This window comes from Streptopelia decaocto (assembly GCF_964273445.1).
Source record: "Streptopelia decaocto genome assembly, chromosome: 4".
NCBI classification, from domain to species: domain Eukaryota; kingdom Metazoa; phylum Chordata; class Aves; order Columbiformes; family Columbidae; genus Streptopelia; species Streptopelia decaocto.
Window position 1 is genome coordinate 45381107 of NC_138658.1, and position 26965 is coordinate 45408071.

Here is a 26965-nt window from a genome sequence, read left to right on the forward strand (position 1 = left end):
AGGAAATACATTACACAACATTCTTTTGTTTCACTGAAAGACAGCAGAGGTGGTGAAAGAATACAGGTAACGTTTCCCATGCAACTGCCCAGGAATAACTTGCATGCAAGTAGTTCTAACCGCAGCAAAAACTGCTATTAGACTAAAGCAGCGTTTACGTTATTCATGCGTTTCTAAAAAAAAGTTCATAACGGGAGGATACTATCAGCGGTAAGGCACACCATCACTTACTGAGACCAAAAGATTAAAAAGCACACGTTTCAAACACAGCTTTCTTTCCCTCTAACTGCCGTAAAGATGAAGAAAAAAAGCAGAAGAAACCGGCAGACCCGTTCAGCCGGGATCTCCCGGAGAGACGCCTTGCGGACCCTGCCCTTTATCTTTCGGAGGAATCCGGCGAGGCACACAACAAGGGACGCGGTGTAAAAGTGCAAACAAAGGAAGAAAGTCACCCCAAGGTACGTGCTCGCCGCGAATCGCCCCTGCCGGCTTACCAGGGAATGAAGTTTGTACTGGCCCATCACACGCACCCTAAGACACCTTGCCTCCAGGGGGAAATATCGCCGCCACCCTTTTTCCTCGCCCTAACTTCAGAGCAACCTGCCGGCTCAGGGGACCGCGGCCGCGGGTCCAGCCGCCGCCAGCCGCGGGGCGCCAGGGCCCGCCAAGCGCGGCGGCCACCCCGGCCCGGCGCCGCGGGCGGGCGGGAGCTATGGGGGAGGGGGCCGGCGCCGCTCCACAGCCCGTTCCCGCGGCCCCTGCAGCACGAGGCGGCCGCTCGCCCAGCGCCTCCGGGGGGCTCCGCCGCGCTCCCGGCCTCACCTCAGCGCCGCAACTTCCCGAGGGGGCCCGCGCCGCCCCCTCCCCGCCCTCCCACGCTGCTGAAACTTCTCTCAACTCGCCTGGTTGTCCCGGTCCCCGCCGCTCCGTGCCGCACCTCACCACTCGGCGCCTCACTGCCTGCGGGGCGGGGGCACGGACCGAGGCCAGCCCCACATGCTCCCTTCAGCGCCGCTCCCCACCTCTCTTTCGCCACCCGCAACAGCGTCTCGCCGGTGCCCCTCCGCCCCATTCGGCCGCGGCGCCCCCCGCTGCCGTATTCCTCCGCGGCGCTGGACGGCTGGTGCTCCGGAACTCGTTTCGGCGGCGTTCCGCGGGCGCGGGAGCAGTTTGAGGTCTCCGCACCCCGGCCCGCCTCTGCGCCCAGCGCCCGCCCCGCCGGGGGAGGACGAAGAGCAGAGAGGGGAGCGGAGGGAAGGCGAGACACAGCATAAGCTGTTCCTCCCCGTGGACCGGCGCTCGCGGGGAAGCTGGCGATCTATCCCTCACCTCTGCCGCCCTCGGCCCGCTCCAGCCCGGCCGGGGCGCTAGGGAGCGGGTGCCGGTCCGGGGACGCGGGGGCTTCGCGTGTGGCGAAGTCCTTCCGCGGAGAGGCTCCTCGTAAACTTCAGAAAGCTGCTGGCGGGGAATATCTTACGGAGTTGGCGGGGGAGACCGTCAGACCCCAAGGGTGCTGGCGGTCCTCGCTGGCGGGGCTCTGCCATCCGAGGAGCAGCGGGTACTCGGGACAAGCCCCGCGGTCCCCACTCGCGTCGGTGGCAGTGAGGACCGCCCTGCGGCGAGCGCAGCTCCTCGGTAGCCGCTCCCTCTTCCCCCGCGCAGCGAGTGGGATGGGGTGCGGGCTACCGCGCCGCTGGGCTTGACCTCACGCCTCTCAGCCTCGGGCCCTTGGCTGGGCGAGCCGCAGCTTAATGGCCGTGCTGAGGGAGGTCTCCCAGCAGACAGCAAAACCGACTGACGGCTACCGCGGCTCCCCGCCACCGTTTAAGGAGCAGGGCCGTGCCGCGGAGCCGGAAAAGGAGCAGCAGGGGTAGCGTGCCTGGGGCCGGGGACAGCCAGGGGAGCGCGGCGGTGACGACCACCACCACCACCCCCGCGCCCTGGAAAGAGTAGGGGCTACCTCAGGCGGGGGAGCGCCCTGCAGGAGTCATGCCAGAGGGATGTCTGTCAGCCAGTCCAACGGTAAAGATTAATACTCCCAAACAGTCATCGGAGGTTTCCTCGCTCATTAATAAGTTATCACACTTAATAACGATCAAACGTTTGCCTGGGGAATCCCGACCCAGCGGGCCAACGGCGAAGCCGGGCTGCGGGCAGGAGAAGGCGGCGGGGGCGCATTTACCGCGCATTAGGCTCGCCACGTATTTTATTAGCCACATAAATAAATAAAGCCAGCTGCGCAGGGGGCCCAGGGGGCCCTTCTGCAACCAAAGCCCGGGGCTGCACATCAGACGAAACCGACCCCTTCAGAAAGGGCTGGCTTCCAGGTTCACCAGCCCGCAGCCAGGAGGCTCCGCCGCGCAGCGCCCCCGCAGCACCCGTGCCCTTTCCCGGGTCCGCCCCGCAGCGGCGGGGCCGCAGTTCCGTGGTGGCCGGGCAGGGGGCGCCGCGCCACAGCGCACGGGCAGCCGTGGACGACGCCGGCAGCCAGCCCGGCCGGCTCGGCCAAGCGGAGCCGGTATCCCGCCGCGCCAAGCCCGGCTCCGGCAGCAGGGAGTTGGGTCGGGAAATCTGCGTGCCATTCTTTCCGTGAAGGTGCCGGGGTAGCTGGAGGTGCCCTCGGCCCCAGGTACGCATAGCTATGGATAAAGTCGGTGTGCATATAGATATTGATATATAGAGAAGGATACATACAGTACACACTTAAAAACTACGGGTTGAAGGGAAAACCTGAATATTTTCAATAACGCAGCAAACTAGAGCACCAAACTCCCATGGGTATCATCTCTCTAAGCACCCTGCTGATAATAAACTTACTGAACAATAACTCACCAGACCAGCTGGACTCGGCCCTTTTCTTCCAAAGTCCGCTCCAGCTCAGTTCATCTCCGCAACCTTCCGCCACCCCTTCCTTTTTAGTCCTTTTGAGAAGAAGCGAGAAATGACCCAGTGACCACGCAGCTCTAGAGCCTGAACTCCGCCGCGACTCCGGAGCTCAGCGCGGCCCCGGCGCGCAGCAAGCGCGGTGCCCGTCTCCATCGCTATAGCGCGGCATGTCGGCTTCGACCCATCCGCTGTTTTAAACTTGAACGAGAGTGGGAAGGAAAAATAGACGGGGAGAGGGGAGATTAAAAAAAAAAAAAAAAAAAAAAGAAGAAAAGAAAAAAAAAAAAAAAGAAGAAAAAGCCGAAAAGAAAGGTGAGATCCAACTTCTTAAGACATGTCCAGGCAAAGAACGGGCAGAGTTGAGGAGTTGCAGCAGCGGAGTGAGAGTGGGGAAGCTGCGCCGGATCGCCGATTCTTTCCCTCCCTCCTCCCTTTCTTCCCCCGCCTCCCTCTTTCCCTCCCTTTCTCCCTCCCTCTCCCTCTGTCTTCTTTCGCACTCAGTCCGTCCTCCCCGGACCTGCTCCCGGCACCACCACTGCCTGCCTCTCCTCACCAATGCAGCGGAACGCGGAGGCCGTGGCAGCAGCGCGCACCTCTCCGCGCCTGCACAGCTCCGCGCGGGGCCGCTGTCGCGCACCTGGACCGCGACCGTCCGCCAGCAGGTGAGGCGAGCGCCCTGCGCTCCCCCCCGCAGCCCCCGGCCCCGTTTCGCGGCGACTCTGCGCGGCTGCCGGCGGACACGGGCCCCGCTAGCTGCGCTGCCGCAGCGCCGCTCGGCTCCTCCTCGGTGGGCACAACCGCTGAAATAACCGGGTGGCTCCAAGTGGGCTGAGCTTCTTCTCTTCTCTTCTCTTCTCTTCTCTTCTCTTCTCTTCTCTTCTCTTCTCTTCTCTTCTCTTCTCTTCTCTTCTCTTCTCTTCTCTTCTCTTCTCTTCTCTTCTCTTCTCTTCTCTTCTCTTCTCTTCTCTTCTCTTCTCTTCTCTTCTCTTCTCTTCTCTTCTCCTCTCCTCTCCTCTCCTCTCCTCTCCTCTCCTCTCCTCTCCTCTCCTCTCCTCTCCTCTCCTCTCCTCTCCTCTCCTCTCCTCTCCTCTCCTCTCCTCTCCTCTCCTCTCCTCTCCTCTCCTCTCCTCTCCTCTCCTCTCCTCTCCTCTCCTCTCTTTTCAAATATTGTTTATTTTCCTTTCTTTTCCTCTTCTTTTTTTCCCTTTCCTTTTTCTTCAGGAGAGCTGTACTTTTCAAGGCACAGCAAAAGGCTCTCCCGCCCTCCCCAACAAAAAAAAAAGGGGGGGAGGGGCAAAATGGCAGCTCCTTCTCAAAAATAATAAGGCATAACCAAGCAAGGCATGTTTACACAGTGGTTGTCCCTCAAAGTAACCTCCAAACAATTACTAGTTATTGACAAAGTCTAGGAGAGGTGGCTCTGCTAAGTGGCAGCAATCAGGTCAAAGCAGGGGCCCAAGGAGTGCCTGAAAGGTAGAAACTGCTTGAAACTGCTCTAAAAGTTATTTACCTGAGAGAGATAGCATAACACTAAATTTGTAGAGCACTCTGAGATTCTCAGAAGGTAAAATGTTCTTTTACGACACCATTTATCCCTAAGGACCTAGAAGTCGTGGCCTTCCTCCAAAAGTCAAATTGAGTTCTGAAGACATTGAGTCATTATTTCCTATGAGATGCACCACTAAAATCTATCAGCCAAGTGAGCGTGCAAGTACATTCTGTGTTAGGAAAAGCAGATACAAACTGCAGTATATAAATACTAAGTACATTTCCAAATAGTACATACAAGCCAATTCAGCCTGGAAACAATCACTTTGAATGAACCTGTCTGGAAAGTTTAATGTCAAAATTCTCTGGCCTTGCAGATTTCCACCTCAGACACAGCTGATTGATTTACTTAGCATCCCAAAGTTACTTTTTGAAGAGCCCAAATGGAATTATACTAAGTCCTTATACAAATGCCACTGGGCCAAATGATCTTTCCTTCTGTGAAAACTGCTTCAAAGTGATCTTCATAAAGTAAACTGCATTGAAAATAGCATTCCAGAAAAGAGCTAAAAGAGGAATGCTTTAAAGGCATTATATTTAGGGGCTAGAAGAAAATGTAAACCACACTTCTACTCAGTACAGTTGCAAATATTTCATAATTTTGGAATAAAAAAATTACTGTCTTTCAGATTCATGGCCATATTGTGGTTCATTGCTGCATTAAGTAATTAAAGACCAGAGCAACAGATTGTTTAAACTTCTGTCGAAACTTCAACTCTCAGTGCCTGGAGAAGTGGCATGGTGCTTAATTGCACTAACCTCCCGTAAGTGGGATAGGAGCATCTCTCAATAGTAGCTCGTAAAGATAAAACACCAGGGTTTTCTTATTTGGATTTCCTGCTATACACATGCTATGCTAACAGTAAGTACTTTAGATGAAGAATAAAGGGATATGCCTTCCCCCTCCAATGGTAGGTAATGGTGCTTAGCACTTCACATGAAGTTTTGGAGCCCAGATGTCCAGACAAATGTATTTGTAAGTGTTCTCTGGATTAGACAGTTTTCAGAGAAACACAGATCCTTCAGCTTTCGAATTATTTCCCAAAAACTGAAATAGAATTCTGATATCAGACTACCAGCAAGAAATTATGTTAGAGAACTCTTGTCATAAAATAATGAGACATTCAGAAATTATATTCCCACATAATCATCATTATCATCTCCCTATAAGGCATTATGGCACTATTCTCACTAATCTACCTCACAACCTAGTCTCATAGATCTCAGCTTTTGTTTGCTATATATTTAACAAACACGAGCTGATAGATCAACTGAGTACTCGGAAGTAAATACCTAAGTCAAGTGTCCTCCAGAGAATTTTTCCTGCCACTAGCCCCAGGTATATGCATGGGGAGTGATATCTCAAGTACTTTGGACTGATTTCTCAGCTCCCATTTTGAAAAGAGAAGTTAATTTCAAATTGTAGGGACTTCAGCTACATAAAGCTTTAAAGATCAAAATCGGCACATTGAATTGCACTGGCTCAGAGGTGGCAAAGGCGAGGATAATTATGGCTTGGTCTCTATGAGGGCAAAACGGTTGCAATTGCTACACCAAGTGCAGCTTCAAAAAAAGCACTTCTGAACACAATAGTAGCCTGTGACTCAGGGGCAATCAAGGGCCCATAAACATTGAGCCTCTGTGGCAGAGGGCAAATACATCTCCTCAGTAATGGGGTTAGGCGCAGTGTCAAGCAAGTTCTCCGTCAGTTAAATATGAACTGATCTGACATTGGGTTTACAGTAATAATAAAATTCTCTACAGTACAAAAAACTAGCACAAAACCTGTACCTTGCCTGAATCACATTTACACAGAGAGAAGGAGGCTGATTATTCGAAGCTCTGCTCTGGCCTTTCTCCTTTTCCTCATCTGGCCCCAATGTCTTAGGAAGAACTCCCCAGCATCTCAATTAGTTTTAGCCTTCAGAAAGCAAAACAAAACAACTCCCAAAAACTTGGTAATCATCCTCTCCCTGGCCTGTAGTCAAGGATTGTATACTCCTTTACCACTCTGTTTTGTTTCATCTCTTGTAAATTCAGACCTGGAGAATAAAAAACAATTCTGTGTTTCTGGCTATTCTTGCAAGCTTGAATTGAATCACAACTGTCCACTCACCCACCACTGCTGTCCCTTTTTAGAGGGGAATAGGGGGCAAATTTTATGAAATACACATTTGAGGGAGTGCTGATATTTTTCTATGTAAACCAAACTTTTACAAAACCTCTGAAAATCTCTAGGATTGCCTTTGTATGCATCTATTTATCTGACAGAATTTGAGCAAGAATATTTAACTTTTCATAGTTTAATTATATTTATTGACTTTCTTTTACCCTAGAGAATTCTTACCGTGTAAAATATCACTGACTATTTGATTACGTACCCTTTCACAGTGCTTTTGAAGACTTTCAAGGCAGCAATGTCAAAATAAAAGTCATCTATCAGTGTCGGTATAATGAAATGCTAAACAATCTCATCTATTTGACAATTCATGTGTGCCCTGTGAACCTAAAGAGGAGTTTACTGAGGTGACTCAATCATTAGACTTATGAGCTACAGCTATTTGTAGATTTATGTTAAGTAACACACATATGAAATAGTAAAGAAAACCTGGGGCAATTCCATAGAGGAAAAAGGAAAAAAGACTTAAAAGATAATTTTATGTTTCTAGGTACAACTAGTTCTTCAGGTATTAATGGGGGAAGGGCACCCAAATATTTGAATAGCTATTTCCTCAGCCTTCAAACTGGCAGAGATAGCTGATTTGGAAAACAGTGAGTGATCTAGTGATCTTTCTAGTGATCTATATTTATTTCCTTTCCTTTCCTTTCCTTTCCTTTCCTTTCCTTTCCTTTCCTTTCCTTTCCTTTCCTTTCCTTTCCTTTCCTTTCCTTTCCTTTCCTTTCCTTTCCTTCCTTCCTTTCCTTTCCTTTCCTTTCCTTTCCTTTCCTCTCCCTCTCCTCTCCTCTCCTCTCCTCTCCTCTCCTCTCCTCTCCTCTCCTCTCCTCTCCTCTCCTCTCCTCTCCTCTCCTCTCCTCTCCTCTCCTCTCCTCTCCTCTCCTCTCCTCTCCTCTCCTCTCCTCTCCTCTCCTCTCCTCTCCTCTCCTCTCCTCTCCTCTCCTCTCCTCTCCTCTCCTCTCCTCTCCTCTCCTCCCCTCCCCTCCCCTCCCCTCCCCCTCCCTCCCCTCCCCTCCCCTCCCCCCCTCCCCTCCCCTCCCCTCCCCTCCCCTCCCCTCCCCTCCCCTCCCCTCCCCTCCCCTCCCCTCCCCTCCCCTCCCCTCCCCTCCCCTCCCCTCCCCTCCCCTCCCCTCCCCTCCCCTCCCCTCCCCTCCCCTCCCCTCCCCTCCCCTCCCCTCCCCTCCCCTCCCCTCCCCTCCCCTCCCCTCCCCTCCCCTCCCCTCCCCTCCCCTCCCCTCCCCTCCCCTCCCCTCCCCTCCCCTCCCCTCCCCTTCCCTCCCCTCCCCTCCCCTCCCCTCCCCTCTCCTCTCCTCTCCTCTCCTCTCCTCTCCTCTCCTCTCCTCTCCTCTCCTCTCCTCTCCTCTCCTCTCCTCTCCTCTCCTCTCCTCTCCTCTCCTCTCCTCTCCTCTCCTCTCCTCTCCTCTCCTCTCCTCTCCTCTCCCCTCCCCTCCTCTCCTCTCCCCTCCCCTCCCCTCCCCTCCCCTCCCCTCCCCTCCCCTCCCCTCCCCTCCCCCTGCATGCCAACTTTTGAGAAGCATTTTTGCTTCCCTTGACAAATGATACACTTTCCCACATCACACTTTTCTTCACCAATCTGTCTCAGGCTGAGGCCTAGTCAAACAGGTTACTTTAGGTCTGCATAATAAATAATAAAAAAAAAAAAAAAAACAAACCACATCAGGGAAGTTTGCTTTTCTGACCTTTGACCAACACTATACCATACTGACACACAGGAACAGAAACAGCTGCACAGGTATGGACAGTACTGGTATTTGGATTAAAGGTTTGAATTGGAATTAGGGTAATTTAGCCACTGACTTACACCCTCCCCACCTCCCCCCTGCCTCAAATAGGGGAGAGAATGAAAAGGGAAGGGAGAAAACTGGATTGAGATAAACACAGTTTAATAAAATAACAAAATAATAATACACTACTAGTAAATATATATATAAAATGGATATAAAAGATACTCAAGGCAATTCCTGAAGAACATGCTGAACAGCCAGTTCCAGGAAATGGCACCTGGTCCCACAGCCGATCCCAGAGAGAGAATAGAGAGGAAAAAGGCAGAAAAGCCCAGAGGCCTCTGCAAAATGGCAAAAGGCCAGACTAAACATCTCTCACTATAAACTCCCCAAGCTGTGCCCCAGAGCAAGCAAGAGCAGAAGATGCAACCAGAAGGCTCCAACTCCCAACTCTCCTTAAAAAATTAACATAACATTAATGGGATGGAATACTCTTATTGATTAATCTGAATATCAGTCAAGCTCTGCCCCATCCATGCGCCCCTTCCTCACTGCCTCACACCTGTGGGCAGAGCGCTCAAAATGTCCTTGGCTCTCAGAACAGAGCAATTAAAAACATTAGCTCTGTGCTGGGGTGTTATCTGCTTCTTCTCAAACTAAGTCCAAATAATGAGCATGTTAGCTATAAAAAAGAAAAGTTTCTAACTGCATGAAGAAAAATAACCCATTTTCAGTCAAACCAGCACACTGGATTTAACACTGGCATTAGGAACAGGATTTCCAGGCTCACCGGTTCAGAGACAACGTGACTTTGGCACTCTGTAGGACAAAAAGAGCTGAAAGAAATCCACTCTCCACTGGGTCTCAAAACCTCCTGTTTTTTTAATCCCATTCTTCAAATGTAAATTTAGTAATTGGAAGCTTAGATCTTTCAAAATTAAAATAGTTGGAGTCCAAATGATGTTAGTATATCATACTGGTAAAAGACGGTGATAGATCAGGAACTTATCTTCCTTGGTTTTGAGTAGCTGGAATTAGTCATCCAGATTCCATTAATCCTGAACAAAACTAAACTAAACAAAACTAAAGTTATATGATCTCAGGTGACATCAGTATTACATAGGGCTGAATGAAGTAATATAAGAGCTGGTGTTTAAGTACTGTGTTCAGTTTTGTAGTAAGGTACTGGTCCTTCTGGTTCTAAAACCGGTCCTAAAGCTAGAATTAGGGTTTGAAGAACTGTAGAGAAAAGTAGAGAACCCCAGCAACTGTGGTACTCATAAACATCAGGAATAAGGTTGGTCTCTGCGTAAACCATAGATTTGACTAGTGTCCATGATTAGTAGCCCAGTTTTAATTTAGTCTAGGATGATTAATGTTGGAATTTAATACTCTCAATGTCTTCAAAATTAATCAGGTCATAAAGAAAAAGGGAAGGCATAGGTCTCTACTGGTCATTATGCTGTTTTTATTGTGGTCATTGGTCCTTTTATAAAGACTAGGTGTAGACTTACAGCTTATAAATCTATAACTTTAACATATATGTAACATATAAGTCTGGAATCCAATTGACTTCAGTGTATTGTAGTGCTCAAAGAGATTTTAACTGAGCTGGCATCTACAATGTCATAAGCCTCATGTTTCTTTAAAAGGTATTGCATATTTCTCTTAGGTTATGGTTTGGTTTAGGATTTGCAAATCCAAATAGTTAAAAGACTAGATGACTTCAGAATTTTGGGAAGCTGATAGAAAGGAAAATGTTCTCCATCATCACCAAGACTCAATATTTTATTCTATCAAATGGAATACTATACCTAGTCCTGCTGCAATTAATCTAGACTTAGAGCTAAGTTGAGGATTTTCAAAGGTAAAGAACTGAGAACTCAGTGCTTGTCTATATGCTGTAGAGCTCATAAAGGTTTAGTCTCCTGTATGTGTTAAGTACTACATCCCTTTTTACTGTGGGCTTGGAACCTTTAGATTTAATTAAGATGAACATTCCTGGTCTTTACTGATGCTTCTATCCAATTTTACTAATATTAGATTTCATTTTTGATTAAGCTTTGTGTACATGTATCCAGCTTCTGGAGTTCAGTGTATTTGGGGATATTATTTCATCCAATGTGGAGAGGACTCTTGTGACTAGACATTCCCACCCCACATGATGTATCTTGTACTATGAACTGAGTTGCCTGATCCAAAAGGAGTACACATGTAAAAGCCCTTTCTTCATTTGCTCACATGGTGTTCTGTGTTATTAATCAAAACCCAACTTAAATCAATTAAAATAATCCAAGTTCAATGAATGCCTATTGGATCTTGAAAGTGCCTGAATACCTGAATAAAAAAGAGAAGGTGCTCAAAGTGAAAAAAATCACAGAATCACAGAATCACAGAATGGTTGGGGTTGGAAAGGACTTCTGGAGGTCATCTAGTCCAACCCACCTGCTAAAGCAGGTTCACCTAGAGTAGATCATCCCCTTTCCTTTTAGCTGTCTAATTCATGCACAGTGTCATAGCAAGGAAATTAGAGTCTATGTTTTAAGGAGAGTTTGCTGGAAGGAACAGAGAGTTGGTACACAGCCATCTGCAGGGATGATGGAAAGAAAAGTGGCTTCCTGAGTACCAGGGGACAGTTCTTTACTTCTCAAAATGATGTTAATCTAGCTGAAATGAATTCAGAGTGTGAAAAAATGACCCCTCCTGCAAGAGCACGGTGGGCAGGGAAAGAATAATTTATGGACTCTTTTTATTTCTTTTGTGTCTTACCTAGTCACTGGGATTTTTTTCCTGTTTAAGAAGTCAAGTCTTTTACTTTAAATGGAAATAAAATTTACTTTTTCTCTATTTGAAAGCAATTTACTATCCTTTTTGGAAGCTCTGTGTATAAGAAAGGTCTTGCTCTATCCACTTAGTACACTACCAGATCTGGGTTTCCATTGCAATCCTTCTCATAGAACTTTGGCATTTCTTTTCTAGTATATACAAAGAAATTGTGTTGCCAAAACAAAATTTCTGAATAAAATGATTAATATATATATCCAACAAAAAACTTATCTATTTGCTCTCTTTTTCCCATGTGTTCTGTATTACTCAATAGGATCTGACAACCTGTTTTTTCTCTTATTCTTTCAGCACTTGCAAAAAGTTACGTTTCTCTTGCATTGTAGACATAGAGGATAAGGTTTGCTGATTTCTTTACTCCTTTTTTTTTTTTTTTCCCCAAGTTCTCTATTTTGAATAACTAAATCATTAAAAGCCTCATAGAACATCCAAGATCAATATAACAAAGATCAATATAACACGCCATCCTCCATAACAAAACTATGTCATATTTAAGCTCTAGTCTCTATGCTATCTTTAGTACTCTATACTGTCTTTAGTACTGTTCTGGCACACCAGATATGGTTATTAGCCATTCATGAACACTGTGGAAGCATTCATTCAGATGAATATTGTATCACTGTGAATGTATGGAAAAATTCCTTCATATAAATGGGGTCACATAAAGGTCAATGTCTGTAAAATAAAAGCATATACCAAAATAGGATCTAAGTAAGAATCGATATAAATATATCACATTTTCACATCATAAGCATATATAAACTTGTCAGTCACAAGAAATATATCATGTCCTTTTCTGTTTGTAATTGCAACTTCATTGCTTACCTACAGTAAGTTATAGAGCATCCCTTCAGTCATGAATTGTCCTTAAAATAAAATTCTGCTACATTATTATTTTATATTGCTAATCTTTATAAAGGAAATGTCTCAGAAGCTGAAGTTGTATAATAAATCTTATATTCCACCTATGCTCAACTCCTAACCAGTTTATTTAACTTCAGAAAAACTTGTTTTAGTTCAAGCTAAATAGAAAGACATATCTACCAAGAAGGTCTTAGACAAGGAGAAGAAAGAAGGAAAAAAAGTAGATCGTGTGAGGTAGATTGGGTAGAGTTCAGCAGATGGTGCATGACAGGGAAAGAAGGAAATATTCTCACTTTCAGAAAAGGTACTGTGCAAGCTACAGAGGTGACATTCAGTTGAGATGTTCAAACTTAGCATTGTACCAGGCAATTTTTGCATGTTTCATGCTGATTTTTAAATTAGCCAATGTATTTAGATCTATTTGTACCTTGAAAGCAGATGTAGCCATTAATAAATGCTTGTGGTGATTCATTCATCTATATATGTCATTCACAGATGGAATTTTTCAGACCTATGGATGGAATTTTAGATACCTTGTTAAAGGATGTTGAGTCAAAAACCCTACCAGGCCCTTTCCAATATTCTGAATAAATCACAGTGCCACCTAAAGACTGGAATAAAGAATACTTCAATATGTATTTTATCCTACACAAAATGATTAATTAATACCCATAGAAAAAATTATTTCAGTTAATCAAGAGCAGTCTACTAAAGAAGAACAATGAGGAAAAAGGCTGTTTTAAATTTTACATTTGGCATTTCCAAGGCATTGCATCAAATGAAATAATTTTGAAGAAAAATCATACCTGATTATGCCTTTCCTTGGTTGACATTGTATTTGTATTTTCTGTCTTTCCCTTCCCTTTCTCCATTTTTTAAAAGATTTTAAGGATATTGCGGTCTGTCTCATAACTTTTCTGTGTACTTACCATCCCGTGACTGTAATAGGAATCATGATCTCACTACATGATGGAAGGCTGGGTTTGATGATAACTCCTTCTCTGGTTTCTAGTTATTGACTTTTCTCCCTGTTCAGTTTTTTATCCTGTTACTGTTAGCAGCTTACATGTTCATGAATGGGACACTCCATTGACCCTTCGTTTGAACTTCCACTGAAAATCTGCCCAAGATCAGCAGAACATCTTTTCTAGTATTTCCTTGATATAAATAAGAGGCCTTTCTGTTTCATGAGATCTTGGTTTTGAAACTTTCTTCCCACCAAATGCAGTGAATCCAGATAAATTTTTAATCTTTTTTCTGCTGTAAAGCCCATTACTCCATTTTTTTAAAATATTTGATATTATCAAGGCACTGTTCAAATGAAACAATTCCAAGGAAAGGATGTGTTGAGGTAGAAATGTTTCTACACTAGCATTTTTAACTTATGACTCAAAGAAAATCAGATAAAATGAATGCAAGAATTTATCACCTGTACTTTCCTGTCAGGACAGAGGTATGTCAGAGAATCAAAAGCCATTGAGTGATTATATCTCATTAAGTCACTACTATAACTCTCTCACAATCCTTTGCAAAATGAAAGTAAAATGCAGACTGAAAAAGACTTGCTACTTTCACAGCAATGGAATAAGTTCGTATGTTCAGTAAGTAACGATGTTTGAGCTGACAGGAGGTAAGTTTTTTACTCAGCTACCTGAAATATTCTGGCTATCTCCTTATTTCATTATTGGGGGAATGACAGAGACTATAGTATGTGAAACTGTGTATTTGCTGTATACAAGTCTTCTCATCTCGCTCATCTCATACAGCCAAATATGCTGTTAAATTAAGTGATTAGTCTTTATGGTGACAAGGACTGTGCAACTATCTAACTGCATAGACAGAAGTGCCTATTTAAAAGATTTTGTTTAGTTCTTCTGGCCTCCCTTCTGATGAAAATGGGTGGTTTTGATCAGGTAGGCTCATCAAAAAAGATTCTACATAATTAAATTGCAGTGGCTGTAAGAGAGCACTATGTGATTGTATTATATTAACTGTATTTGTAAAATGAGTTATGAAGATTTTGTCCTTTTTTTAAAATATTTGGCAACAATGGCAACTTCAGTTCTGATGAAAATATTATTTCAGAGTATCTTCACACACAGTGGACTGTATTTCTTCTTTTGTCTTTTCTCCAGTTGTGTTCTAATTGCAAAGATCACTGCACAAAAGAATAAAACTTCTGACTATGAATGAGTTTTCTACATTTTGATGAAATATCAAATATAAAAGTTAAATTGCCTGTATCTTACCAAGCATCATAGAGTACTTTTGAGTTTACTGGAAATAAATAATTGCAGAGTGAAAAGGCTATCCAAGATGATGGATGTTCAGGAGAGTGAGAACGGATTTTTCACTGCCAGGTCACTGGCTTGAAGCTGACCCATTTCAGTGGAGGCTGAATGTAGTTACCTTCCAATACTTCAGCACTGGCTGTAAGAAATTTGGTTGTGATTTAATCTGGTTATGTCTAGAAGTGTGTTTAGGATGCAGAAAAAAGACATTATATGCACGTAAAGTTTCAGCAGAGAGAGGAGCCTGAGAGGAGACCTTATTGCTGTCTACAACTACCTGAAAGGAGGTTGTAGCATGGAGAGTGTTGGTCTCTTTTCCCAAGTAACAAGTGTCAGGACGACAGGAAATGGCCTCAACTTGCACCAGGGAAGGTTTAGATTGGATATTAGGAAAAAATTCTTCATGGAAAGGGTTGTAAAGCACTGGAACAGGCTGCCCAGGGAAGTGGTTGAGTCACCATTCCTGGAGATCTTTAAAAGATGTATAGATGAGGTGCTTAGGGACATGGTTTAGTTCCAGAGGTTAATGGTTGGACTTGATGAGCTTGAGAATCTTTTCCAACCACAATGATTTTATGATTCTATGTTTGCTCTGTGCATTAAGGACTTGAGTTTCCCAGGCTACTCACAGACTGCAGATGATCATTCTTTTCAAAAGATACCTGGTTAAATATAAGGAGAAAGTCTGTAACTACTACGGAACAAAACTGCTTCTGCAAGCAAAACTCAGTGTAAGCAGATGTTGCAGGATTGGACCCTAAGCAAAACTGAAGATCAAAATAATGTTTACCATAATCTTAAACTGTAGAATAATACAGACTGATTTTTGATGAAAGTAAATTCAGGAGAAATGTTACATACAACTTGAAGGAAAACTTTCTCATTATTTATTTGTTAAGAAGACACCTTTCAGATTTCCAGCTGTGAAACAGGCAGTTATTAAAAAGGAATATAGTCATCCAGTGACTGATCTTTTTTTAACTGCTTTTCCTCTTTGGTTAAGATCTTAAAATACCTTTTCAAGCTGTTTTGTGTAATATAATCTGTTCTGAGATGTCTGTAGTTTATTTATGTATGCATTTCATTCTGTTATTAAATAAACATTTTGTTTAGCTTCTTAATGCCATGAGGAGCCTTTCACTAGCTAGTATATATTCTGAAACAGACACAGCAGTAGAACGACACATATAAGTATGCTCTCCCTTACAATAGATGTGTCAGGAATGTTTGTTTGTTTTGGTTTTCGTGTTTTTTAAACAAACAAACAAAACAACAAACAACAAACCCCACCCTTGCTTTCTTTGAATTATTTTATTTTCCATAGAAACTATAGTAAATTAAGAGTTTGCTTTCTTCACCTTTTATTTAAACACACTTGGTTTCTTGGTCGAATTCACAACATACATTAATGTTGACTCTTCTGTTCTATAACTTGTCATGATTTCTACTCAACAAAGGCCTATAAATCTTAAAGTGTATTATTGTTGCTATTATCAAGTATTGCTATAAAAGTAGCTTAGATTCTCTGTTCAGGGACAATTTTTCTTGGATTTTGTGTACATAATAAAAAATTCCTGCTCCAAAGATTTCATAATATGTGTGTGTGTGTATAAGCAAAATAGACAGATACAGACTGGTGGCTGGATACATCTATTAGGTCACAGAGTAGAAAATTTTTCTCTTTGTAAGCTGTTTTCATTTGGTTCTTTTAATGACATCTGGATTGATATATTCTATTTCTTTTATCATTTTTTTTTCTAGATGTGATAAATATGAATAAGGCCTTCAATTTATTGAGAAGCCCATTTCCAGCTGGTTTATTTCGTTTTCTGTCATGGCATTGTTCTCTAGATCTATGGTCATGAAATGCACTTCTTCATTCCTCTCAGATGAATGGACTCTCTGATGGTGTTTCAAGACTCCTGCATGATTTTAGGAAAACATATAGGACAGAAAGGTTACCTGGGCAAGAGAAGCTCACATTTTGGTTATTTCCTTTAGCTGACTGTAAACAGCAAGATTTATGAACCAAACTTTTAAATTCATTAACTAATTAGATAAAATAAATGCATTTCAGTAGCATACCATTGGACACTATTGGCATTTGAGCTTAATTTCTTTTGCAGAAGAGAAGTGAAAAGTGTAGCAAAGCTTCTAATATAAGATATTTTATTGTGAAACTGTCATATGACTCATATCCTTGATCTAGCTCAATATTCAGTGCTAAAAGTCTATGTAATTGCCATCTTACATTGTCATATAACCATTGTTTACTTCACGACTTCAGTTTGTTTCTTTTTATAAAAACACTTTGTGGTTAGAAGGTTTTAATATATTCATTTCATACCTGAGGAAGAGGAACACAAAGGAGAGCCTTTATTAACATGCCTGAGTCCCATTTTTTAATTACTTTGATGCCAAAATATTACTAAGTGCTATTGATATTCAAGCACCTAAGTGCCATATTTTAAATTATTAGTTTTGAAACACTGAGGCATCAAAAATAGGTCAATAAAGTCAGAAAAACAGTAGTTAGCATTTTATATGAGACAGCATCAGAAACAACTGCATGTTGTTATACTTAATTTAGCTGTTACTACTGGTGCTATGCCTGATCCTGAGTAGTAGAAATAGTGGTGACTGCATCTACTCTTAAAACTGCTATTTAAGAATGAACCTGGTGAATGGCTTCAAGTTTTTTACTCTCAAGCCTTGGGAAAGCATATATGACCATCATTTAGGAAGGTAAAGTGCTATTGCAGTGTAATGGTATACTGACAGTTTATGGTTTGGGGGCTGGAGACTTAAAGGGTGATATCATTGAAAAAAACAAAGACTGGAGAGCAAAAAGCAGCTCTCATCAGCTCTCTGAGAACCTGTGTCTCAAGATATGGCTACTGAAAATTATTCAATATTAACCCCTATGGCATTTTTTTAGATTATGTGATAATTTTCTTGAAATAAGAACATTTGAGTGAAAAAAGTTGCAAGCTTGGAGGTTGATAAAGTTTAGCTGTACTATAAAAGGTCCTAAAGAGATTTAGTAAATTAAGGGCTATTGACACAAATATAGCACAATATCAAGTGCCACTTATGATACAACTTAAAAAGGAAATATGCAAAGGTAGCAACTGAACTGGACTGCCTCAGCAAGTAAGTGCAGTTTCCTGTGTTACCTTCCAGCATGTGATTATCTAAGATATGAGGAACTGGTGTCCAAAGGTAAGGTGTGACAGAAAATACAGTTAAATGCTTACAGGTGTTTTCAGGAGTTCCATAGTAAGTTAAGCACTTACCTCATTCAAAAAGTTAATGCAAATGGTGAGTTGCCACTGAACTCATCTATCAACAGCTGTAAATTATATTAGGCCCTAACCACATTGACAGATTGCAGGGATAATATAAAAATATTAATCTGAAATAACTCAGTGGTTCTTGTGAGTGTGCAAACTGGCTGAAATTAATGCCTCTTCAGAGTGTTAACTATTTAATCACTGGCTGAATAGTAGAAGAAGAAAACAAGAGAATAATTTGAGAGAAAACTCTGAAATTTATGACTGTTCTGTTAAATATCAAAACACCACTTCTGGCTGAAAGAAATTCCCTAGACAAAGTGTTAGATGAGTGTTCAGGAGAAAGATCCCTATGTGCTTACTTTATATTAACGTTCTTCCCTAGGCATTCCTGTTGTCACAGAATCACACAGAGTCACTGAGTAGCTGAAGTGAGATCATCTAGTCTAACCCCTCTGTTCAGGCAGGGTCACCTAGAGCTGGTTGCCCAGAACAGTGTCCATTTCTGTTTTAAATATCTTCATGACCTCTCAGGACATCCTGTGCCAGTGTTTGATGATCCTCATAATAAAAAAGTGTTTCTTATGTTCAGAGGGAATTTAATTTGTGCCTGTTGCCTTTTGTCCTGTCAGTGGGCACCACTGAGAGGAGTCAGACTCCCTCATCTTCTTTCCCTTTCATATGATACTTACACACACTGCTAAGATCCTCCAAACCTTCTTTTTTCCAGGCAAAACACTCCCGGTTCTCAGCCTCTCCTCACATAAGGAATGTTCAGGTCATTAATGAAAGTATTAAACAACACTGACCCCAGTATTAGTCTCTTAGGTTACACTGACTCCCCTACAGTTGGACTTTGTGCCACTGATCACTACCCTGTGGGCCCAGAGGTTTGGCTGCCACTTGATATTAATGTTCTTCCCAAGGCATCTCAGTTGCCCACGCTTAGAGCACATGATACTGGAATAGATGGACCTGTGATGACCATTCTTGTGTTCTTCTTTTAGTAGCTAAGGTAGAAAGAGATTGTTCTTAAATCAGGACTTTCTGCCCTCCAAAACACATCCCTGGGCCTGCAAAGCAAGAACTGCCATGAAGGGATTTTCTGTAATCATGTTCCAAGCATATAATGAGAACCACTTGGACCAATGTGCCCTTTCCTTGATATTAAAAAGACAGAATAGCAATAAAGCTATGATGTTTTAAGTTCCTTGGCAAAAAAAACCCCAAACCAAAATAAAACAGAAACACAAAAAAACCTACCCCCCGCGCCCCCCCCCCCCAACCAAACTCTAGAGATTACGTGAATATCCAGTTGTTTGTTTAATTTTCACAGAGAGTAACTTTGTCCTTCAAACGGCCTCGACAGTCCTAACCCACAAACTGAGTCCATAGAAATAAAAGTATGTCCTTCTGAATGGTCTTTTTTACCATAATTTTCTGTAAATTACAGAAGGAATAAATTAGTGCAAAAGTTCTTGTTTAGCCTCAACCTCTGCATGTGTTGTATTAACTCAGTGTGAACATCTATATTCACTTGTCACATGTCATTCTATTATTCTTTGCTGGCATGAAAAGACAGAACATTTAAAAATATATTATAAAAATAATGCATCAAAAGGAACGAGCAGCTTTGATCCTCACATCTAATTAATTGCACATTGGACAGATTTAGCTCATACAAATGTGGAATAGTTACTTCACTGTAAATGATTAATAACAATGTATGAACAGTTGTTTGTTTTTCCTTCATTACTTCCCAATGCAAAAATGCAGACACCTACAGTTCAAGCATCAGCAAAGAGGTTAAAGCATGCTACAACTGACCTCTTCATAGTTATTTATGCTATGTAGAGCCTGAGTAGCACTCATCTTCCAAGGGCTTTTCAGTAATTCAGCTCATAAGCAGGTAGAACATGTATGCACTTCCCTGAGCATCATTTGTAAGTCAATACAGATGCTCTCTCATACCAATCAGTAAAACATGAGGAGATATAATTTATAATAGCTAGTATACCATGATCCATTTATTATACTTTACACCTATACAGCAATTGATGTATACTGCCAGTTCCCTTGGGATATGTGAAGACCTTGGGGACAGACATAACATTATTTAGAATCATGAGGCACATCACAAGCTTCTTTGATCTAGGTATAAAAGGAAGCATAAAATAAGCCTACTTTTCTAATGAAAATTTTAATCTAACCACCAAATACTTCGACTTCTTTCACTGTACCCAATATACTGTGGTTCAAAACTAAAATTTTAAAGTTGTCTTTCACATTATAGTCTGTGATGTTTACAATACTATTCATGCATAATATACAATCCTTTTTTTCAATTACTTTTTGACAAAAACCTGCCAAACACGATAGATATGAATTGTCCATGATGAGTGAAATTTACCTTTGGTTACACAGCGGTAACTTATCGATTTAGCAGAGTATGACTTCACAGTGAAGAAATCATTGTGTCTGGTGATTTATGCTTTCGGTATGTTTGAGTGTGTTTGTGTATGTGTACATATAGATCACACAATTCTTTTGTAGCTCCAGATACTTGTCACAGGGGAGTAATTTATGGTTCTGCTTGCTGCGGCACAATGTTTAGATTTCTTAAAGAGAAGCGCAACATTAAAGAGTTTGGTGGTGGGTTTGCTCTTCTATTTACTGCATGGGGGAGATATACCAAGCCAAATGCTGCTTACCTTCTCTCCAGGTGCCTGTAAGCAAACTTTCAGGTGTCTTCTTTGCCTGATAACTGTTCACTCCAGGGGCTGTGTTTTGAAGCTCCAGAGGCAAACTTTCAGGCGAGGCTTATGTCCATTGCAATGCAAATGTTCGGGATTCTTCTTTCTCTGATAACTGTTCACTCTGGAGCCTGTACTTAGAGCTCTGAAGGCAAACTTTCAGGGGAGACCCGTAACTGCATGCAAAGCAGACTTCCAGGAAACAAAATTCTCAGAAAATAAAAGAATATAATGGAGTAGAATAGCAGAAGCACTGGCTCAAGCTGGGTATCTGTGCAGAGATCCGCCCAAGCATAGAACACTACAAACTTCTATATCTTTACAGATCATTCACACCAAGATCCAGTCCAATAGAAAAATTTCACCACCAGGTCCTTTGCTCCCCATTGGACCCTTTTACCCTGACTCCACGTGGGCCTTTGTTTTGTTCAGTTGTTGACATTGTTTTTGGTCCATATCCTTGAAGTTGCCGCTTTGTCTGGATAAATCCTTTCTTCTCAGCAAAGCGTAAAAATAGGCCACACTTTGCAGATGTTGGTAATGTCTCTGCATTAGACTTGGATTGTTTTTTTCCCAGTCAGTTCCATTTTTCCCAGCAAAATGCAAGCTAGACTTTATCTTGCAGGTGTTTAATGTAGTTCGCAGTTGCTTTTGTTAAATAGAAGCTTAAAATTTTAGCAAATCTAGTCTACAATCATACAACCTTCTATCTCTAAATAATGCATTACATGTGGTGTGCATCTACTTAAGCTAAATGACTAATATTGAACTTGAATTTGGCTCATCCACTGACCTCTGAGTAGTAAAACCATTGCCATACAGCTCACTTATTAAGCAAGAAGATCTCAAAGTGGGCTCATCCAGGCTGTTGTATTTATAGAATGAAGTGGTTGACTCGTAGTCAAATTGCATACAGTAGGAAAAGTATGCACGAGACTCCCTGTGTCCACAAGCCACCTGTGTTCAGTGTGCCATTCTGCTTCCCTGTGGGTCTCCTGGAAGGAGTTCTTGGCCTGGCTGCGGCTCAGGCCTTTACCTCCCCTGGAGCCTGGACCAAACTGCTGCTGGTTTGGCTGGGGGGGGTTCGAGTGCACCCACCACAATACTCTGTAGTTTCTCTGGGATGGCAGACATTGAGAAAGTGAAAGGTGCATATTTTCCCAGCAGGGATCAAAGCAGAAAAATAGTACAAGTTGGATGACCTTTCTGCCAGGCTCTCTCCACAGTGGAATTTCCTTTTAAATGTCTTTCCCAGAGTTGCATCTCCTCCCTCTCTGTGCTTTACTGTTTCTACACCAATGGCTGTAGAGTAGGAGGTGCAGTGAAAGGTGAAACCTAAATGTTTTGATGCTGGGGGCTTTGATCCTTTTTGCACTTTTAGGATCCCTTGTATCTGAAGCTCTTAATCAAGTTCTGAGAAACTTCTGTAAGGAAGGATGGTCTTAAAGAGTTTTTTCATTCCTTTTTTTGTTTCTGCAGTTTTTCCCACAGAAGGGCGTATTCAGATTCCTAAAGAAAGCTTTGAAATGGATCCAAAGAGGCAATCACATGCATGTGCAACTATTTTTTCACCAGACAAGAATATATGGAATGTGAATGGAGTTTCAGCAGAGCTCTGCAAATGTGAGTATCAATTGAAACTGGGTAGGCAAATTCCATTAAGTTCTAGATAAATTAATGTGCATATAGCCATTGAATTACTAACTTCATATAGCTGAAAGCAGGAAAATATGTCTTCATCCAGTTGCAAATATAAAGTTTAATTAGAAGGAAGATCTTTAAGGCTGAAGAGCTGTCACTGAGCTGTCACTGAGCAGCACAGACTTTACAGTAGCTCAGGAACATGATTCTACTCAGTACAGGATTTCTGAAGGGAAAAATGAATGTTAAGCATGTTTCATTTGTACAAATAATAATATCTGTAGACTTTCTATCCATAGGTTAATCCTAAGTAGGAATAAATATTTTCCAAAGACTAGACAATATATTCTTTCTCCTCAGGTAAAAAGTCCGTCTAACTTATTAAGTTTTCAAAATGTAAATTGGTTCAAACATATCTGATTTTCACATTCAAAATAGCTAGTAGATACAACACCATTTGCTCTTAATTATTGCCTATTGTTTTTTATTATCCTTCTTTTTTAAAAAAAATCAAGTAATCCAACAAGACAACAAAACGCACTGTGTGACCTAAGTGACTACTGTGACTAATATGAGGAGACTGACCAAGCAGACTTGCAAACAGCATAATACTTATGTAGATGGTTTTCAGGCTATAGATCCATACACTGTACCCATGAATAAAGGAGACAGTTGCAGCAGTTAGGATTGATTGTTGGATAACAAAGGCAAAAACATGATACATTGTTCAGATACACCCTTTGCTATGAAAAAAATTGTTTGTAGCAATTATTTACTGCTTGAACAGTTGATTTAAGAAGTCCCTAAAGTTACCTTCTGTTATTTTTAATTTTTAAACTTTATTTCCATCTTAAGTTTCTTGGAGTATCCTATATGCCTGTATTTAAGGACCTATGCAGGATAGCAAAATCCTTATAGAAATTTGACTAATTACTCTTCCTTAACTGAATTTTCATTTTGAAACTGATCTTTCAAACTGTATAGAAACCATATAGATAGACGGAAAAGAATAAAAAAATTGCTCAAGAGCAGAAGTATACTCTCTGTTTTTATGTCTGTCTGCAGAAAATATGTACACTGAGTATTTAGAAAAGTAGATTAAAGTTATCATTGTTTGAAGGATGTTTACTGGATGTAGTTTGTAAGACTGTAAGTGAAGCACAACCCATTCATGTTGGCTTGACTTTTCTCAGTTTAACGTGACCCAGCACTGTTTAGTTCGTTGTATCTTTATTTAAACTTTGTTCCTTTTGTGAGGAGCTGTAGGTTGTGTATTTCTCATCATCACTGTACCCCATAGGTGACATTTTCCTCTGATCCTTAAAATGTTGTGTTTCAGATGCTATAGCATACCTCTGAAGACTAACTTGCTAAGGATAATATAGCTGTATTTTCCTGAATAGACTGAAGCTACATCAGGTTGAATTTCACCCTGTAGGTTATTTAAGCACAGTATGATGTTACACAAACTGAACACAGAGGGCAAATTCCTGTCTGCTACTGAAGAGATGTCATTGAGGGGGAAAAAAAAGCAAATAACTCCCATTCCCTTCACTGGTGTCTTAAAGGCAAAGATTTAATTGTGCTGAACTAGAGAATTAAATTAATTTCCAAGAGGAGTGACAAACTGATAATTTGGCTTTTGCTTTGTAGCTCAGGTAAATAAAATCAACAGTTTACAGTCCCTTGGTCTGACCTTGTTTACAGAAGGTCGAATGAGGGATTTTTTGTTTGCTTGTTTGGGATTTTATTTTCTAGTTTCAGTTGATTTTAGATGACCTTCCTCTACTTTTTCACTAGATTCAGATGTCTATAAACGCTGTGGCACGATCTGCCTCTACGTTAGTGATTTTTGTTAACATTTTTTTATTGAATGGAGATTTTGTAAAGTCTGTGTGTCATCATGGACCCATCTTCCATTCTTTTTATCTGCACTCCTTCAGTGCTCAAGATCCCCCACATTTTCCATAGTGATCTACATCAAATTGCAGTAAGCAAGGGATCAGGGTTTTCTAGCAGCACTACAGAGACAATGTCTTTGTGCAGTGTGTCTGGATGGAAACCTGCTCACCCATGTCTGAAAATGGCTGGGGAGAGCAGATGAGAAAAAAACATAGAACTCTAAGAAAATTTGAGATGCACATACTAATGCTATTTCATGTTCTTCAGCGTCTGAGTTGCTTAAAAATCCATAGAGATCTTGAAGGGTCACATTTTCCAATGCTGAAACCTGTGAGAAGCTGCATGGGTCAGGTCCTTCAAAACTTGGATGAATGCTCTTTCACTTGCCCATGATCTTTGTCTCTCTTTGAAACACCTAGCTCAATCTATAGTCTTTGTTTTCGAGTATAGTTCCACCATTTCTCTGCTGTAATAAAACTGTGTTGTTCCTCAGTGTGAGAAGTACAGCAAGTGACCTGCTTTGTAACATTTACTTGTACCTCCTCCTCTCCTAGTTGACATTTGATTGCCGGAAATGTTTTACGCATATCTTTTAGTATATAAATATATCTCCATGTAAATGTATATTTAAGTGAAGAGATATGTAGACATATAAATCTTTGTGTATTTCTTTATGTTCAGAAAGTTAACACTAGTGAAATTCCTTATAGAGTTCTCTAAAAATACAGTGTAAAAGTATAGTTAAGTAAGCAAAGCAATCCAAGAATCTGAGTCTGTGCTTTGTAGCAACATCAATTACAGCAGGAGTTAGCAAAAAGCAAGAAGTGCAGGGCATCTTGAAAATCTGATTAACTTGTAAGTGTGTTTGTAGGGACTAAGAGCTGGTTAACGGCTAGTCAGGTGTGCTGCTTTGTCTGAGGCAGAACACAGAAAACTTATTTTCTTCATCCTTTTCTTGCTAATTTTTAAGTATTAAAATTCACTGTTGTAGTTCTGCTTCCCTTTCTAAGAAGGCAGTTTGTATGAACACGCAGCCTCGTCTGCATCTTAGTCTTTTAAAAGTTGCTCTTTTCCACTACAAAGTACTGTGATATACTGAAGAAAAGGGCCTTGCAATTTTGTCTCTTGTTTTTGTAGGTATCTTTAGCCATCGAAATGCAATCTTCCATTTGTCCCTGTCAAGAACTGTGCCCTGAGCATGTACTAGCACAGAATGAAAGGATGCCCTAACAAATGCTTTTAGACACTACTCTGGATCATTGTTTCACAGTAGCTTTTTAATACAGTTATAAAGTTGCATCTTCCAGTTAGTAAGAAAAGACATGATTTGTCTGATGGTGATAATACTGTTAAAAGCCTTTTTGAAACTGTAGAAAAGGTTTGAAACATTTATTTTGTTTTGAGCAGCAACACCATGTAATGCAGTGCTGAATTTTTAATGGGTGAATGTTTTGTATTGGGCTTGTCCTTCCCATCTCTCAGAATTTTCCTATTTAATGTAAGGAGGAATTGATACAATACAGAGATTTTACATGTTTAGAATATGAATAATAAGTGTTGTATGCAAAGTTTTCAGAAATCTCTTTCTGTCTCAACAAACTTTAATTCCTTCTCTTTTCCTTCCCCTTGCATGTCTGTGCTCATCATTTTAGCTTATGCATAGTTTATATTTGAATACAGCAATGAAAGTGAGTTCCTTCTCAGTTCATATCTTCACTTCTCCTGCTAATCTTTCATTTAGTTGTATATCATTGTCTCTCCTCATTAAGTATTTTTTTTCCATTCCATTCCATTCCATTCCATTCCATTCCATTCCATTCCATTCCATTCCATTCCATTCCATTCCATTCCATTCCACATTATACTCCTGATGATTTTGCATGAGGCCTGAACAAAGTCTTGCAAAATCGGATCATCTTTAAATTTTAAGTTAATTTGCAACCTGCAATGACGTGTAATGCCCAAACATATGTGAACAGATAAACAGAAGGTTGTGGAGACTGGTAGACTGAATATATTAAAAACATTGATAATGGGAAAGGGAATATGAAAGACCAACAAAAAGGAAATGAAAAAAACACTGCCAAGAATAAATTGAGGCAGCTCCAAGTTAATGCTGCTCTGCTGATATCCACTTATAACAGCTGAGGATCTGGACCTGTGACTACCAACCCTATGTGTATAGATACCTCATAACACTACCTGTATTGAAACCTATTGCATATTTAGTCAGTTTAGCTTACTGTGATACTGGAAATTGAAAAGCTGTATTGTGCAACATGATCCAGAACATCAGCAGTGATATCCCCAGCAGTTGGTCATTTCTCCATCTGTTGATTTACAGGAGGGTATATTTACACTGCATCGTGCGATGTTGTATCAAAGATGTCTCAGTTAACTTCATGCAAGCAGCACCATGCAAGGCCAGGTTCAGATACTACCCTAGGGACCTGGAGATGTGTAGTTTTGTTCCAAGTTATCAGAAAGGGAGCCTGACAGAATGCAGCATAATATTTTCTCTCCTTCTCTTTGCCTGCTTACAGGGCTATGTATGTGCCACATCACACCAATGGAGCTACACTACTCCTGGTTTTGAAGCTAATGTAATTGGAACTGACTAGATATCTCCAAGCAATACAGTATGGATAACTGTAGACACCATGTACAGTTGTAACCTTTCCCCAGTGGTTGAGTGTCATTAAAACCTGGTTAAAAGCCAGCTGGATGCTTTTTAACAAAGATTCTTTGGTTTTCAGTCCAAATTCATTCTAGTCATTGTGCCTATCCACAAACTATTACATTATCATAGGTGAAGGAAGAGTGATGGGTGATGTAGGTTTGTGATTGTCTAACTTCATCACTGAATAAAAAAAGTACCGTCTACAGAACTCCTGAATTCACTGGTTTCCTGAGTGTTCTAAATAATCCTAGCCATTTTTACTAGAACAGTTGAACTTCTATGTTGCCCAATTTAATATTAACAGAGTGAAATGGCAGCTGAAATGAGTTCACTGCCCAAAGG

At 41.6% G+C, this 26965-nt stretch overlaps 2 protein-coding genes across 4 annotated transcripts in view; one reads left to right on the forward strand and one right to left on the reverse strand.

Moving 5' to 3' along the window:
- Positions 1–2851, reverse strand: part of FAT1 (FAT atypical cadherin 1) — a 111649-nt gene extending 108798 nt beyond the window's left edge. For 2 of the 3 annotated variants that reach the window (XM_082051730.1, XM_082051729.1), the window contains exon 1: positions 2833–2851. The gene's annotated coding sequence lies outside the window, so the exon portion shown is untranslated. The remainder of the gene's footprint in view (positions 1–2832) is intronic. The other variant, XM_082051731.1, reaches the window with a different exon arrangement.
- Positions 2852–3220: 369 nt separating this feature from the next.
- The window catches only part of LOC309439505 (uncharacterized protein), a gene marked incomplete at its 5' end in the record, with an annotated part of 30431 nt that continues 6686 nt past the window's right edge, over positions 3221–26965 (forward strand). Inside the window, 2 exons of the mRNA XM_082052172.1 lie at positions 3221–3548; positions 21880–22023. Coding sequence (XP_081908298.1) covers positions 3221–3548; positions 21880–22023 — 472 coding nt within the window. The remainder of the gene's footprint in view (positions 3549–21879; positions 22024–26965) is intronic.